At 35.8% G+C, this 18,203-nt stretch overlaps 1 protein-coding gene across 1 annotated transcript; it reads left to right on the top strand.

Annotated features, from left to right (window-relative positions):
- Nucleotides 1–366: 366 nt before the first annotated feature.
- LOC141586197 (CDPK-related kinase 3) lies at nt 367–9,809 on the top strand. The gene is made up of 11 exons (XM_074407344.1): nt 367–1,317; nt 4,772–4,902; nt 5,432–5,473; nt 5,553–5,661; nt 5,769–5,847; nt 6,124–6,420; nt 6,656–6,765; nt 8,316–8,423; nt 8,746–8,808; nt 8,895–9,062; nt 9,382–9,809. Exons 1-11 carry the CDS (start codon nt 763–765, stop codon nt 9,520–9,522), a joined length of 1,803 nt encoding a protein of 600 aa, XP_074263445.1. The 5' UTR covers nt 367–762; the 3' UTR covers nt 9,523–9,809.
- Nucleotides 9,810–18,203: the final 8,394 nt, after the last annotated feature.

Here is an 18,203-nt window from a genome sequence, read left to right as displayed (position 1 = left end):
CCTTTTCTCAAACACGTTCTAATTCATAGTTAAACTAATCAAAGTATATCATACGGTCGCTAACCAAATTTAAACCCAAGTTAAGAGTGCTACAACAACGTCTCCGTAGTTCTTAAAATACCCCCTCAAGAAGAATAAAAAGGCAAATGAGTAATTTTTCCAGCTAAACTAACATTACATCTGCTATAATATTTCGCTTTAAGACGGTCTTATTCGCACTCACCAAAATGAAACGGATCTAAATGTACAAAAAACGCCTATGATCTCACACAAAAATTGCCATCTCTCCCGAATTTCCCTCGGATTTGCATTAATTACAAAAACCAATACTTAACTGAATGTGTATGTGTACTGTCTTAACCCAATGACATTAACACCTCCCAAAACTTAAACACAAAAAAGTAGAAAATGACAAATCCCATTTTTTAAACAACTACTCCACTTTCATACTTGTATCAATTTGTGTTCTATTCTTCATGGAGTAGTAACTACTACTACTTCATCATCTTGCATTTCTCAATTCAATTCAGCTCGATTCAGTTCAATTCGTTTCGACTCGATTCGACTCGATTCAGTTCGATTCAAATTACATTTCATCAAATTCATTTATTTTCACTTGATTACGCAAATTATTCAGATCTGCGTTTGATTTTCTAATCACCGATCGTCAATCATCAATCACTAACCCTAACACCTCTTCTGATTCCGCCACGTCAGCGTCCACCTGTCAGTAGTAGTATTTTATTATATATATATACTACTATGGGACAGTGTTACGGCAGACCACCCGCCGTCGCCGGCGAAGCCGTCGGCGGCGGAAACGGTGAAGGAGAAGTGCACGTGCATCCGCAATCGCCGCTTCCGGCGTCGGAAGCGGCAGCTGCTGCCGCGGCGACTCGGTCGGTGAAGAATACCCCGACTCGGTCAACGGCGGCGAGTCCGTGGCCGAGTCCGTATCCGCAGGGAGTAGGAGTGACGCCATCGCCAGGGAGAGCGACGCCGAGGCGGTTTTTTAGGCGACCGTTTCCTCCGCCGTCGCCGGCGAAGCATATAAAGGCTTCGATAGCGAAGAGGTTAGGGACGGGGAAGCAAAAGGAAGGAGCGATTCCTGAGGATGATGGCGGAGTAGCGCGAGAGGTTGCGCCGCCTTCGCCGCAGCTTGATAAGAGTTTTGGTTATGCGAGGAATTTTGTGGCGAAGTATGAGCTTGGGAAGGAGGTAGGGCGAGGGCATTTTGGTCATACTTGTGCTGCGAAAGCGAAAAAAGGAGAGATTAAGGATCAAGTTGTTGCTGTTAAGATCATTTCTAAGGCTAAGGTGAAAATCGCTTTGACGAACATTTGTTCAGTATTTTTGTTGTTGTTGTTGTTCAATGTTTGTTTAATGATGCTGTTATTGTTAATTAGAAGGATTAATAGTTTCAGTTTGTTGACGATTATTTGTGACATTGATCGGATTAGTTGTAGACTTGTAGTGGTAGGTTTTATTGGATGTTTTGATCATGTGGAATTTGGTAGGATGCTGAGTTTGGTTACCGTTGATTGAAGTCGAATCAGTTTGTATCCGGTGTGGGGACGATCTTTTAGTAACTGGAAGATGACCATGTTCGTTTTGCTAGGGCTGCTTAGCGCTTAGCTTATGTAGATGTCGATAAGAGAATTTTAAGTTTTAGACTAGTTGTTTCTAGCTTGATTAGTGTCCTTATTTCTTGCCGCTAACAAGAGAATTCAAGGTACGTTATTACATGCGTGCTTTAATGTTGCATTTGTATTAATAGATCATTATTGTATTCTTTTTAGAAATTTAGTTTTATGTTGACTTCTTGTGCCAAATTGTCCGAAGATATGTCATGGTTTGGACTTTTGAGTCTCGTACTGTGGTATTACAGGGATGGAAGCTATTAATGTCAAGTCATGTGCTCATTGAATTGCCGGCAGATATTTTGCACCCTGTTTATTGTTCTATCTGGTGGTATAGAGTTGCTTAGTTCAGCCTAATATGTGTTTAGAACGTTCCTAGTTATGTACAAGTATGTATTAGGATGCCAAATTGATTGCTTGCTATTTGATTGACATCCATTTGTCTGTTGGGCTTAGAATTCATTCATCCCCGTCATCACAATTTGAGGTTCGAAGTGATGCAACACCTTTAAACCTTACTTTTTTCCTTTTTAGAAAAAGGCTTTAGTAAGCATTAACCTGAGTAAAATGCAGTCAGAGTAGGTTTTGCTCTCTGATTGGGTTATGATTTCCGCAATCCCAATGATTAATGCAACCAACTATTTAAGGATACGCTTCTCTAATTTAAGGTGAGGTCAATGTCTGTTGGAGACTTGGTTCTATCAACTATCAAATATTCTTAATTAGGTTCATCAATCTTGTATGATTCCTTTGGTGGTGAGTGGTGACTGACGAGAGAGCTCCAGAGAATGTTAGATAGCCGGCGCAATAGAAGTAGAAATAAATGCAAAAATAGCACATAAGTCTTGAAGCTGAGACCGCATCCTCCTATAGCATATAGCCCAGCGTCACGTACCTCTTAGTCATGGCTGCTTCTCACAGATTAATTTTATAATTACCAGCCCTTACCTTTGCCCCTAGCAAGAAAAAGTTGGCATCTATGTTTGACTTAAACTTTAGTGATACAAGGACAATCACTGATTTGATTCCATCTTCAGTATAGATGTCCCAGATTCTCATTATATGCATTGATTGCACTTCTAGTAGTATGATACAGCCATTTGACGTAGCAGTTCTAGACACAAAATTATTTATGGATAATGGGGTTGCAACAACTTTCTGTTTTCAACACAAGGATAAGGCCTAGTACATCCAACCCCTCTTATCTCGCCATCGGAAGCCTTTGTGGTAGTCGGGGATGATATTGTAATGTACTTCCCCATCTCACACTTAAAGTTCTCAGAAGTCTTGCATGTATTGAGTATGAGCCAGGGTACAAGGCAATGCACCAATGCACATACTCAATCTAATTGTTCGCCCTCGGATTCAAATACCATGCATGTAAAATATATGTACCCTATTCTTTAGCCAATGAGCATGATTTTTTTTTCCCATGACCATTTCCACTTCTGTAGTGATCCTAATTGCTAGATTTACGTATGGATCTTGTGACACATTGCAGAAAGAGTGTTCAGGATTGGGCAATTCTGGCCAACATGATGTCCATTACCGTCTACTTATCATCCAATAACTATCATCACAATTGGTCCCCTCCTCTCTCTTTGGTCTTTGTGCCAAAAGTAAAGGTAAACAAATGACCGGGACGAAGAGAGTACAAGCTATAACAAGCACAAGAATAACAACATCAGAGCCTTAGTCCCAAAATGATTTGGGGTCAGCCGACATGAAATCTTTGAGAGCATCCAATAAGGCTCCATAATTTAACGTAAGGATCAAGCTCCACCTTTCAAGAATCAAACTCCCATCGTTCACCCGTATCTTTTCTCTTCATAGTGTTCCCTCCATCGTTATATCTTCATCCATCATAAGAAACATCATATCATTCTCAATCTTTATCGAAGTTTTCTTAGATCTTCCTCTACCCCTCTCAATCTTTTCCGTTCCCAATTTTTGAGCTCGTAACCGGGACATCATACGGGCTCCTCCCAACATTGGTCCTTACACGCGTACTAGCACATTCATAGTTTCATACATGTCCTTTATTAGGTCAATATATTTCCGTGATGCCCCTTCTTCGCTAAATCCCATCAAACTATCAAAGTACTTCTCTCGGTGCTCTGTCATATGGCTTTTGCCAAAGTCAGTAAAATCATATGCAAGTATTTTTTCCTATCTCGATACGCTCCATCATTTGTCTCATAAGATAAATTGCTTCCATAGTTGGATCTCCCCTAGCATAAATCCAAATACGTTATACGATATGTCTGCACGTTTCTTATAAATGAAAACTTTATTTATCTTGGTCCGTTACCAAATCGGCTGTTTTGTACTAAGTTCCATGAGTAAATCATAACCGCAAAATACTTTATAAAATGTACAACCTTGATAGACTTAACATTTATTTCTACCAAATTTCGAGAAGATGCTTATATTGATCAATCGTAAAGTATCGTAGAAGTTGTGCTTATGAGCAAGATCATGGAGCTTTATACAATATGAAAGCCCCTTTACTAGTAATTAGCTGATCGAATATGTTACATGCCGAGCAATACAGCCGCGTCTTTGGCCTGAACCTCTGCTGTATAGCCGTGTAGGGATGCCTCAACAAAATGGGTGGTTCAGGATCATATAGTGGGCTCAGTTTTTATTTTAAGCTGGCCGTTGAGGTGTTAATTGTGCAATAGTAGAAAGAATTATAAAAATTACTTCCTAATCTGTTACTTGTTCCCTAATTAGTTCTAATTCTATAGTGCATCAAAGCTCCCATGTTTTTGTCATTATAGCTTGCATGGCCTTTCACCACATTTGGAAATGCTTTCTGAGACTTGCTACCTCAGCAAATTAATTTTGTTGCTTCCGAAGATATACTGAACACAAACCCAATAAGCAATCATAGTATAACATGGCAAAAGCTTCATGTAAATGCACTTTATGTGACTACATCTCTAGGTTTGAAATATGAACTTAGCTTACTTACAAAAGTGCAAAAGTTATTAATTATCAGTTCCAGATTAACTTAATGACGTTATGACTTTGACGTGTTGATAGATTTCTCTCTAGCCATTTAGTTGTTTATGTTACTTGTAGCATTTATTTTTCCCGTAGATTTTAACTTACTGTTTTTGAAGCAGATGACAACAGCAATATCAATTGAAGATGTCCGAAGAGAAGTAAAAATGCTGAAAGCACTCTCAGGGCATAGACATTTGGTTAAATTTTACGATGCATGCGAGGACTCGAACAATGTATATATTGTTATGGAGTATGTGCTTTATCTTAAGTTTGAATACAGTTTCTGTTTATCGTTTTATGTGCTGTGGAAGACCATTATTACAGAGCATTGTATTTTGCCTTGTACATTTGTGGATTGTCGCCGTGGTGATGCTAATGCTTCACATTTTGTCGAAACATATCTCTGACTATATGATGATTGGCATAAGTATGTGTATTCCTATCAAAACTTCACTAGTTATCAATTTCCCTTTTGAGAATTCCACATATCATGTTCAAGTATCCCTAGTCAAATAAATAAATTAAAGTGAGGTTGTATACTAACTTATTAAAAAAAGAGTGAGATTGTATACTTGTATGTCTTCCCATCGGTATAAGGCTATCAGCTGTGTGTGACACTTGAGAGGAATTACACCGGGATTCTAAACCGAGCCACTTAACCCCAATTCTGGCCAACATGTTGCAATGTTATTCCTAATCTGCCCTTGTAAAACTCAAGATACATGAGAACTGGATAGTGATTGTTTTATCAGGTTTTATTGTTGACCTTTTTTTGCCAGATTATGCGATGGAGGGGAATTACTGGACAGAATTTTGTCAAGGTAACTACTTGGGCAACATACTCTGACGTCAATAAAATCTTTTATATGTTTAATTTGAAATGGATTTTTTCCCCCGACGAGGTGGAAAGTATACAGAGGAAGACGCTAAAGCTATCATTAAACAGATTTTGAATGTTGTATCATTCTGTCATCTTCAGGGTGTAGTGCACCGTGACTTGAAGCCTGAGGTAACATCTCTAAGGTTCTTTCTTCTTAATGTTGCTTAGGGATTTGTTTTCTCTTTTTGATGGCATGACATAAGCTATTGTCACTATTTGCTGCCCTTCTGGTACAGAATTTTCTCTTTACCTCCCGCAGTGAAGACGCTGACATGAAACTTATTGATTTCGGTCTCTCTGACTTTATTAGACCGGGTAAGAGCTCCTTTTCTTTTTCTTTTTTTTTTTTTTTTTTTTTTTTTACGATTTTCTTACTCAGAATTTTTTTTTTTTCAGTTTTTCTTTGTCTCTATCATTTTTACGTTTCCCTCTTCTTTTCCTCTCTGTCTCTCATTGGTTTCCCTCTAAATCGCTGGTGGTCATTCCATTAGCTGACACTAAATCCTTTTGGACCAATGCTTTGTTGTTATGGTGGTTGTATACATTTATGGACTTCCCAAGTAAAGAGATGTAATTCTTTGTTTTATGCAGATGAAAGACTTAATGATATTGTTGGAAGTGCATATTATGTTGCCCCGGAAGTTCTCCATAGATCTTATAGCCTAGAAGCAGATATTTGGAGCATTGGCGTTATAACATATATCTTGTTATGTGGAAGCAGACCTTTTTGGGCTCGCACAGAATCAGGAATATTTCGTACAGTGTTAAGAGCAGATCCCAACTTTGATGATTCACCGTGGCCTTCTATCTCTTCAGAAGCCAAAGATTTTGTGAAAAGAATGCTTAACAAGGACTATCGAAAGAGGATGACTGCTGCCCAAGCTTTAAGTAAGTGTCATCATGATGGTCCGTACTTGAAGATAAATGATCAATCGTAATCTCTTTAGCTGTCAAAAACCCCTTATGGTTGACATTATATGCAAATGTTATATCAACATGACTAAAACTATTGCTTCTGAAAAGATGCATTTTGATGCAGTTTCAGGAAATCTAAGAATTCAATAATGAGGCTTATAACCATTGTGTATTGTAGTTAATTTTGGTATGCTTTTGTGTTGTGCAGCTCATCCTTGGTTGCGAGATGAAAACATTCCTATTCCATTAGATATATTGATCTACAAACTGGTGAAATCCTACCTACATACAACTCCATTCAAACGGGCAGCATTGAAGGTATAATCCTGTAAATTCAATTGGATTGACTTTCTATTTCAGATGTAATCATTTGAACCTCAGTATATAAATGTTCTTGTGCATTTGGGTTTGTTTGCTTGCTGGCTTATGTTTCGTAGCACTGCTTTTTCTTAGTGATCACCTCTATCTTGTGCATCCCCCTACCCATAAAAGATACTCTGTTCAACCATTTTTAAAATTCGTGCTTCTTGGGGAATAAGGATCAAGGCATTATTATGTGGAAGAAATGCAAATAAAGGAAATGTGTCGGGTCACAAATTACCGTGACCACAACTTAAAAGACAAAAGAAAATATTAAAAAGTTAGATGTTTAAATATGGTCAACTAAAACTGATTTTTTTTAGTATTTGTTTGGTGTTTCGAAACTTTCAATTACTCTCAGTTTTCGGTACTTCATTTAGGTGTTCGGTTCGCGGTTCACTTGTAGTTTACGCTGTTCATTGAATTGTGTTGAATAAACTCATAATCAGTTTCCAACTTTTTACTCTTGGCTTTGTATAGATGGTGACATAATTCTGAGTTTCTGATCCAGGAATATGAGCTCGTATAAAATGTATTTAATGTGTATAGGTTTAATAATCCGAAGCGCCTTTTAAAGTTATAGTTCAGAAGTTTTTTTTTTATCTATGCTGGACTATAATCGTCATTTGTTCATGTGTTCTTGATCTGCATTTCGCAGTTGGTGAAATTTTTTGGCGCCTTTTCTTCAACTAACCTTTCGTTCTGAAAGTTTTGTCATAGATTTTCTAATTTCTAATACTTAGAAACCGTGCCAATGTTATGTGCAGACCCTAAAAAAAATGAGTGTAGATTTTATTACGAGGCTTCTACTAATTTCTAGTCATTTTGTCTGTTTTCTTTTGTATTGTATATATGTATTTGCCATGTCACACTCTGTTGCCAAAAATCACTTTTTATTGGGGTCTGTAAGAAATCAGCACCACTTCATGGGGGGTACAGCTGCATACTCCGTACTTCGCAACCTCGCAAACCCTACCTCGATTCTTGTTGCTTGATGGTAGGCTGGTGGTGGATGCAGTATCGCAATCATAATTGTTAATAATCATTCTTATTCATGGCCACTTCCCCTTTCAGAGAATAGGGCATTAGTTGCTTTTGAGGAAAGCCATTGAGATGAAATGATTAGATTAAAAATGCCACAATCTACTTTGATGTACATATTCTCTATATATTAGGGAACATATTCGATAGTCGGTTATATGGTAGGACATATATATTGTAATATAGCCGAGCTCTCTATTTGCTTACAGCTGTAGATTTCGGTGTTGGAATATTTTGTTCGTGGCTCGACATATGAACGAGAATATACCGAGAAACATTCCTGAAACCATAGTCGCTACCCTTCATGAGTTCATTCACTTTACATTATTTATTAGGTATCTGTGTAACTCGTATGTGACACTAGTAACAATATGCTTGAGTACTTGTGGGTTGGTTGTTGGGTTAATTTTATTGTGGTATCACCCTAGTGATCTCTTTTTTCTTTCTTGTATCTCTTGTGGCTGCAGGCTTTGTCAAAGGCTCTTACAGAAGATGAGTTGGTTTACTTAAGAGCACAATTCCTACTTTTGGAGCCGAACCATGACGGACGTGTTTCCCTTGAGAACTTCCGAATGGTTAATCTCCGCACTTTTAACCTTATTTTCTTTTGGATTTTAAGTTATTGGTTCCCCTACTTAATGGAAAAGGATAATTTCTTTTTTTGAAAGCTCCCATTCTTGAACAAAGTTATGGAATCCCCTGCTTGTAAACGCTGCGGATCTTTTTATTATTTTCCTTCAGTATCACAAATGAGACTGCCAAAGCTGTCTGTAGAGATATCTTTTGATCAACACACAAAAAAAAATCTATTACTACTAACATCAGTACATCATGTCATGACAAACAGACTACTATTACTTTAACTTAATTGTTATTGTTTTCCTATTTTGGGTTCAGGCTCTTGTGAGTAATGCAACCGATGCAATGAAAGAGTCCAAGGTTCCTGAAATTTTAACTGCGGTAATACATCTCTATTCGATCTTTTGTCGAAAATGTGCCATGATACAAGGTTTGCGATTCCTTATATATGCTATAATGTTGTGCAGATGGCGCCACTTTCTTACAGAAAGATAGATTTCGACGAGTTTTGTGCAGCTGCAATCAGCACACACCAGCTGGAGGCTCGGGAAAATTGGGACCAAATTGCGTCGATTGCTTACAACCATTTCGAACGAGAAGGCAACAGGGCTATCACAGTCGAGGAACTTGCGAGGGTGTGTGAAAGGCTAGCACTACTGTTGTGTTTTTTTTTTTTTTTTTTTTTTTTTTTTTTTTTAAAAAAAAAAATTCTGTTAAATTTTTGAAGGTAAAAATGTGTAAATGGCCAAGTTAAAATAATGACCAGTAACCAACCAGACACCAGGCACCTAGACCAAGTTGAAGACCAGTTACTCAGTTAGTATGAAGAAAAGAACAAAATCAGAAAAGAAACGAAATCGATTATAACCATAACCAATGACATGCTTGTAAAGCGATCCGTTTCAATGCTTTCGTCCTTCACTTGGTGCAAATCTCATCCTAGTGTTTCTGCAGGAACTGAATCTTGGACCTAACGCGTATTCACTTCTAAAGGACTGGATTCGGATCCCTGATGGCAAGTTGAACTACCTTGGGTATACAAAATTTTTGCATGGGGTGACGGTCCGCAGTTCAAATACAACAAGGCATCAATAGCATCATGATTTCTATGATCAAATGATTCATTAGATTGATGCCTATTGGCAGTAAGTAGGAAAGCTTTATTTTTTCCCAATTTGGGAAAGGCATAGAAGGATGTGTATAAATTAAAAGCTCAAATGTCGGGTCTGGTCGGGTCTCAGGTTGTTCAGAAAGAAATGTATTAATTGGGATTCTTCAAGCTCATTCTCGACGTTATGAATTTATAAATGTATATCGGGTTTGAGCTCAGTGACAGGTGATGTATGTGTACCTTTTCAGTTCATTCTTTTGACATTGTATTATAGCATAGAAGCATAGAATTCGGCAGGGAAAAGAAAAATGTCCTGTTGGATAGGAGTGATGGCAGGAGCGGTGCTGCAAAGTTAGCGAAGGGTGTCGTTAGATACTTAGATAGTTGAGCAATTGAGGTTGGGACCGCAGCAAGGTCACCAACCTACCTTTTGATCCTTCAGGTGAGATCACCCAATTCTACTTTGCCTGTAATCTGTGCTTTAGTGAGGCTGATGGAGGGTTGTAATACACGGCCGCGATGACTTTCTCTAAGTGACTGCTCATGACGGTTATGATACATGGTTGGGATGACTTTCGAAGGTATGATTAGAGCTGGCAAGTCTGACCCGACCCGAGTGACCCGACCCGAACCCGAGCAAACCCGACCCGACCCGAACCCGAAAATATTGTGACCCGAAACCGACCCGACCCGACCCGATGATTACCCGTAACCCGACACGACCCGATTATCAGTGACCCGAACCCGACCCAGACCTGACCCGACCCGATACTGACCCGATTAAATTGATGACGCGACAATTATTAAGCTTAATTTTTATCAAAATGAAAGTGATTTTGTGTTTAGATTGATATGTTTGACTTAGTAATGAATTAATTAAACCAAATAATAGGTTAAAAACTAAATTTAATGGTAAAAAATTATAGTAATGCGATTAAATTACCGGACCCGATAATGACCCGACCCAAACCCGACCCGACCCGACACATCATTTGACCCGAAATGACCCGACCCGACCCCGACCCGACCCCGACCCGACCCCGACCCGACTCGACCCGAAAGGGTATGCTGACCCGATATGACCCGAACCCGATATGACCCGACCCGACGTGACCCGACCCAAACCCGACCCGACTGACCCGATTGCCACCTCTAGGTATGATATAGGAATCGATAGAAATTTTATGATAAACAATTTCATATGATAAAATGGAGGACCACATCCTCGACATACTCTTTGGAAGGGGAAGGGGGCGTCACATCAGTGGACTAATAAACCGGACAATTATGTGAACTAAATACGATAAGAGGTTAATGTTGACAAGCTCGGTTCACCATAGACATAACGCGCATTATGCGCAAGGCACGGTCTTAGAAACTATTGAAATTTTTCTGATAGCATCATTTTTTTTTGGCAACTGTAAAGGAAGGTTTCTACAGTTTCATGGCGTAGTGAGCCATGCCATGTGCTATAGTGTTAAGATGTCTAGGAATAAAGGTGAAACCTATGCAGTGAAAGCCTAGGTAGCACCAAAACGGATACGGACACGGACACGTGATACGGCATCTCATGAAATTTAGGACATGGGACACGCTATTTAAATTTAATAAAAAAACATATTTTATGGTTATAAATAAGTATGATTTTATTTTTGTAATGTATTTGATTCTAAATTTAATGTATTTGATACTAAATTTAGGTAACTGAAAGTAAAATTCGACCTTAATTATAACTAATTCTCATTTTTCACCAAAACCAATCTTCTAATCAATCTCTTTTGACAATTTATTCCTCGTCTAAACTATAACATTTTTAGGCGTGTGTCCGACGAGTGTCGGGTGTCCGGGTGTCCAACACGGTGTCGGACACGGGACATCTAGTTAGGAGGAGTGTCCGTGCTACCTAGGTGAAAGCGAACACAAAGTCTCTTTAAATTCTGCAGTATGCCCTTGATGATATGATTTTCCTTCTCGAATCCCGTTATATGATTAATCAATTGAAGACAGTCAGCCGCAACCTCTAAATGTAGAATGCCCCTATAGCCCGCCCAACTTAAAACTTCCAATATGTCCAGTGCTTCTGCTTGCAATGCTGATTCAACTCACATTTTCCTGTTTCCCCTGTCGATCACCACCCCTGTGCTATTATACGCCACCCATCGTACTGGAGCATCGTAATTCTTTTCCCAATTAGCATCCACCTTCACACGTTAGTGTAAAATCAAGTAATAGTTCAAAGTTAAAACTTTGCACAATTACGTATTATATTATCCATTTTATTGCACATAAAAAAGCCGAATTAACAAGCTCAGGATAGTGATTATTATGATCAAAAAAAAATTAGATAAGATACAATGCTTTTTCGACACGGTTAGTATGAAGACTACAAATAAAACTAAACATACAAATTAAGAAGATAGCAAAGTTTTGTCATGAACCATGCCATACATGATCCATTTGCCTAAAAACAGTCCCTACAGAAAGAAACATGCATCTTAATCACTTGGATTAATGCCAAAAGATATTTATTAATAGGATCGCGACAAATCAAAGAGAATCATTAATCTTTCAAAGATGATGTACTCTTTTTGTTTTGGTTTGCACTTACCATTCATTCTCACAAGAATAAATTTTGGAAGGTTTTGCGGTCAAGTTATCAAGTACTCCCTCCGTCCCGGTCATTTGTTGTCCTTTGGTTTTGCGCAAAAAGCCGGAAAGGAAAGAGAGGAGAGAGGTCGATAAATAAATGACATGTGGAACAAATTGAGTGTGAATGATCAATTTACTCATCAAGTTCATTCTTAAAATAGAAAGGACGACAAATGACTGAGACACCCAAAATAGAAAAGGACAACAAATGACCGGGACGGAGGGAGTATATAGATAGCAATTACTTAGTAATGGCCAATTGGTCTAATGTCCCACCCATGATAATTATATTTAACGACTATCAATATTTTGTGAAGAAACCCAAAGTTCCATATGTGAGGGTTGTCCCACATTGATAAAAGAGGAGAAGGATTATTTGAAATTTAATTGTAAATTTATTATTGTTAATATTTTGTATTAATCGGTGGAAAAGGGAAAGTTCAGTATATACCAAATGTAAATATAATATAACAAAAGCTCAATTACATATATGATATAATAAAAGTGCGATTACAGATATGATATAATAAAAAAAAGCCCAATTATAGCCAAATTCATTTAGGCGGGAAAATTTTGGAGAACTCTTATTCTTTTAATATACGGGGAATTTTTCCCTCATAAGATAAATAAATTTTAAACTATTCACTAGAACATGATTAGTATTGGTGAATGGGTGTGAACTTGACCAATATCAAGAGATTAAACTTAAGATATACTTCCTCCATTCAACTCCACTCTACCTATTTCTCTTTTATACACTATTCACAATTGTATATTCAATTTCGATTTTCTCTTGATACGTAAGTGGAAATATATTCATGTGAGATCTTGTTTGATTCGTCTTTACGACTACATTAAAAATATCTAATTTTTATAATTTTTGCAAATACGTAACTAATGATATTTAGCGCGTAAAACACGCGTTGACAAACGTGAAAAAAGAAAGTGGTAGAGTGGAGTTGAATGGAGGAAGTATAACCTCTAGTTCATTGACCTAATTAGCTAATTAATTTTTCTAACCTCAAATTCGCAAACCAGATGATCTAGTAGTACTTCAAAGTGCCTTTGATTTTGCCATTTTGGATGTGTAGGTTATTGGGGAAAACCGTAAGTGGCTAGAATAATACTCATAACTAAATAGTCAAGGCCACCATCTTTGATCTTAGGCTCAAGTAGGCATTAAACCTCTCAACATCTAATGTTTAATTCCATCCATGGATAAGACCAATCAAGTTAAAGATACTAGGAAGACAATTGAATGCTCTTTTTGGAATAACATGCACTTTTGGGACCATTTTCTATGAAATTAAAGTAATTAACCATTACTCCGTAAGTCCGGATAATATAAGAAGACTTTTATAAAAACAATCAAATAGATGTCAACTAAATCAGCTGGTGATCAACCACAGTTGTCAGTAAGGCTTCTTTTACACCCACAAAGTAGACGAAAGATAGAAAATTGAAAAAACATTATTTCTTTAAACATGGAAAGACCTCCCGGCCGTTGACAAGAAATATAAAAATTCTTAAATTTACGTTAAAAAGCATTTAAAAATCAAGAAATTTAATTATTTACCGTTGCATGTTAATTTTAAACGTTCTAATTTTGGTAGTTAGTGACGAAGCAAGGCGGGGCAATTGGCCCCTCATGAATAACGAAAAAATGAGGTATATATTTAGTTTAATTTCCGTTTTTTTACCTTTATATTATTACATGGGTTTTTCTAACATGTGCCCTTAGGGCACATGATAATAAGTTAAATAGGGGAAAATTTTCAAGATTATTACATTAATTATGGTAAATATGAGTTTCAACTCTAACTTATCATGAAATATTCTCAACAATATTTCCCTAATTAGATTATTATCATGTGTCCTAAGGGCACATGTTAAAAAATCCGTTACATTATTAGTACTTTGTCCCCTACTGAAATCTTTCGCTCCTTAACATCAAATTCTAATTCCAAAGGCTGGCAGTCCTTTTACATCACCATTTACCATTAATGCAATGAGGTGATGTTAGCCAAACACAACAAACAAACATCTAACATATACTCCGTATACAACATGAATAAGCCTAAGGAACCATAAGAATTCCCAACATTTGTTGAACATTAGTGGTTTCATTTAGGGCCCTATGTTTGTAGGGCATTTTTAACACACATGACCTACACTTGGGTCTTTTGGTCTTGACCTTGGCCTTAACGTAAGGGCACGCACTAAATAAGTAGGTGGCCTATGCAATTCGTCTCCCTTAAAATAGATATATCCTGCTCGTGATTAAAACGAGTCAAATAGTACCCAACTTAGATAGTCGGGAGTCGGGACAAACTTTTTATTAATTTTTAGGTATTCTACTTTTGTTTTATCTATTCTATTTGACTCGGTTAAAGTTTTGACGATAATATTCAACGAGAATTTGTGGTGGTCTATGAGTAGTGAACGTGGAGGACACTTTACCTTAACTAAGGTATTCGTGACTTTTGAGGAAGGCAATCTCATAGCTTTTATTTGGCTCTATGCATTTTTGCTTTAATTTGCTCATTTCATGCAGTCAGTCCACCAACTCAATGCATGCATGTCATTTAATTACTAACGTCTTCGATTTTATGAATTTATGAAGTATGAACTGGTTTTCAGCTTCTATTATTACTACTTCTGAGAATGCTCGTGTATGTACTGATGTACATGAAGTATTTACAAGTGGATGGATGTCAAACAATGTCATATTTCGTCTTACCAAGACTCAATCTTTAAAAAATAAAATGTAGATTCTATATGGCAACGCTAACTATCTTAATCTAAATCTTAAAATGATGGTTGAGAGTCTTGAGACTTGATCAGTAATTCTTGTACCGTACCTTAACACGTCTATGCACTCGAATTCACTTTAGATTTGAAAAGTTGATAATGTATGTTAGAAGATATTACGGTATATTATACAATATACCGTAATCGGAATAATATAATATTAGGAATAAACTTATTATATGCTGCCTATAATAGTTGATACGATTTAGATCTCGGGAGTACTATAAATGTCGAGACAATGTAATCATTCGAGACACAAATTATCAACAATACGAGCGACTCATTTATGCTTTCCTCTCTCTACGATTCTAATAATGTACAGACCCATCCATAACATCTGCATGATTAGAACTTAGATATTAGGATGTCATGGTTATCAAACTCTGATACCAATATATCATGCGAGAAGACCATATTCGCCCAAAAACTTAATTAAGGTGGTGATTACGGCTCAGATCAATCAATAATTCTTACACATTAATAACACCAATTGATTTGCTAGTCAAATAACGTGTAATTTTTCTCATATATATACATATTTTCGAGAAAAAGAATTACGCATCCGGAGTAGTCACTGACTTGTAATTTTTTTGGGAAAGATATACACATTTTTTCCGAAAGATATTACCATTTATAAATATAGTTTTTGAGCAATATTATATTTTTTTAGTGTACTGTTTTAGTAAATGTGCTCAAAAACTTCATACTAAAGCAGAACTCAAAAACTTTAAAATAAAACTCAGAAAATAAACAATAAGAGGTACTATCTCAAATGTATATATAGTCTATGAACTGCATATTTTCTCGCAATTTACAATTTTTACATGATCCTACACTCCACAAGCTAAATAGGGAGAAATATTGAATATTTTTAGTCTCCCCTACTCATAATTCATTAAACTGTTAACTTGTATCCTATGTGACCAATACCACAGTACTATTAGCCTATTACCAATAAAAATATTTATATAAAGTCAACTTTGAACAAGTAAACAACTTAATAAAAACAAATTTATGGTTAGTTTGTCAAATTGAATTGGTTTAATCAAACAATAAAATATTAAATTCTATTTTTTTTAATATATATTCTAGAGATTGACATAGTCAAATTAAACTACTTTGTCTCAAAGCATATATAAGATTCATCAAACATACAGATGGAAGGAAATTATCAGTTAAGAGCTAGTGATCATTGATCAATTGTATATTGTATAATATGTAGGTGGAGACCCATTTAAGCTTGTAATGAAGCTAGTCGTTTATTTAATAACGGTTTTTCTAATATATGCCCTTACGATACACATTAAGAAATTAAATATAGAACATTTACAAGGTTATTTCATTAATTATGATCAATATTAGTTTGTACATCAATTTTAGATGATATATTTTTAATATTTTTCTAATTAATTTCTTATCGTGTGTCCTTAGGGCTCATGTTCGAAAAACTGTCGATTTATTAAATTGTAAGTTGAATTAATTTACGAGTCTAGTTGGTATAATTAAACGAAGCTAAGCCTGAAAGATGACATGGGTATAGTTGATATATTCTCCACTACTACGACTATAGTACTTTAGAGTGGTCATCATTATATGCTTCCATAAAAAAAATATTAATTTGTATCAATCATTAGTTCATTACACACTCTCATTGGTATTAAAAAGAAATATTACAGATTATAATACTTATTTTACAGTTATACTAGATTTCAAGTTCGGATGTTGTATAGTATTATTGGTTGAATTAACACTCGAGTTTTATCAAAAAAATAATCTACTTTCTAATAATAAATTTACATATAGCGAATATTTTTTTTGGTATTAAGGAAGCCATAAAGGCGAATATGATGATAATGAGGTTTGATCCCAGATCATAAGTACCATCACATATAATTTTAACGGTTAAGCAAACTGACATCTGCACGAATAATGAATATTAACTATTAAGTAATAAGTAACTGTTTACGTCGGTCGTTGATTCACATATTAAATGAGCTAAAAATAATTTAGACACTAGATATTGTGATGTTTGAAAGAAACAATATAATAATAAAAATGAAGTAAAAACTTGTTTGTTTTTGAGTGGCTAAGCATACGTACAAAGTGTACACATACAAAGAGATGAGCCCAAGAATGAGACATGTACAAACATTGACATCACACTCACAATCATTCACAATTTCAGTTATGTTTTGCCGATTGAGTATTGTGTATATGGCCTCCACAATATTATCAGTTGAAGTTACAATATTATTATTGTATGGACAAATTTTATATTACTCGATCATCTCAAGATAGCATCACCATTCAGGAATCAAACCACCTCATATCTATCCATTATGATATTAAAGTGGTTCATCGAGTTTTAATCAACAACTTTTTTTTAGTGTAAAGGGAGCCACAACTCCACAAAGATGCTAACGGAATTTAAATTCAAGCCATTAGATTTACTGTTCATGATGACTCTATCAACTACGCTAGTTGACATCAGCGGTTTTAATCATCAACTAAAGTTTGATCATGCATGATGATTCCTAGGTCTTGAATTTAAATTCAGCAAACCATAACATGGTATTAAGAGTGCATTATCGAGTAATTTCAATCAATTTCAATTTTTGATTGAGATATTCTTCTTACAAGATCCAGCCCGAGTCATATTAATCAAATTAAAATTTACGAATGAGCTAACTCATCAAAAATATTTCACTACTACTTAATTTGCTCAAACAATAAGAGACAAGTGTGTTACAACCACCTAGACTTAGTCATTCGTATGGAGTATGTCCCGATTAATTATTTACGAAGAAAGTAAATAATTTTAATTTTATACCAAAAATATATAGAATTCTGCGTATGATATGGTGGGTTTGTTAGGACTATACATACAATTTGTTTCCTAATTGTTAGGGATTCAAAATACAAGGAATTTATAGTAGAAAAGTATATTCAGAAGATATTCTCTAATTATCCTTGACAATTATTACTTTGAACGTATCTCTAGCAATTCCCAATTTTATACCATCTCCGTTGCATTCATTTGTTTATTTTTGTTATTAATATACTCCGTATATGATACTATAGAAAAAAAAATATATAGATTTTAACTTGATTATATGAGAATACTATGTAGTGTAGATGATGGCTAAATCTCTTATGTTCTAGAGAAAAACAAATTAAATACATAAAGAAAAATAAAGCATAAAGA

This window comes from Silene latifolia, chromosome 6 (genome assembly GCF_048544455.1).
Source record: "Silene latifolia isolate original U9 population chromosome 6, ASM4854445v1, whole genome shotgun sequence".
Lineage (NCBI taxonomy): Eukaryota > Viridiplantae > Streptophyta > Magnoliopsida > Caryophyllales > Caryophyllaceae > Silene > Silene latifolia.
The sequence above is the reverse complement of the archived record's forward strand: the minus strand, read 5'-3'. Positions and strand labels throughout refer to the sequence as shown.

Coding starts and splice junctions, on each gene's coding strand:
- LOC141586197 (XM_074407344.1), top strand. CDS start 763: ATGGGACAGTGTTACGGCAGACCACCCGCCGTCGCCGGCGAAGCCGTC. Junction 6,766..8,315: donor TCAAACGGGCAGCATTGAAG/GTATAATCCTGT, acceptor TTGTGGCTGCAG/GCTTTGTCAAAGGCTCTTAC. Junction 8,424..8,745: donor CCCTTGAGAACTTCCGAATG/GTTAATCTCCGC, acceptor TTTTGGGTTCAG/GCTCTTGTGAGTAATGCAAC.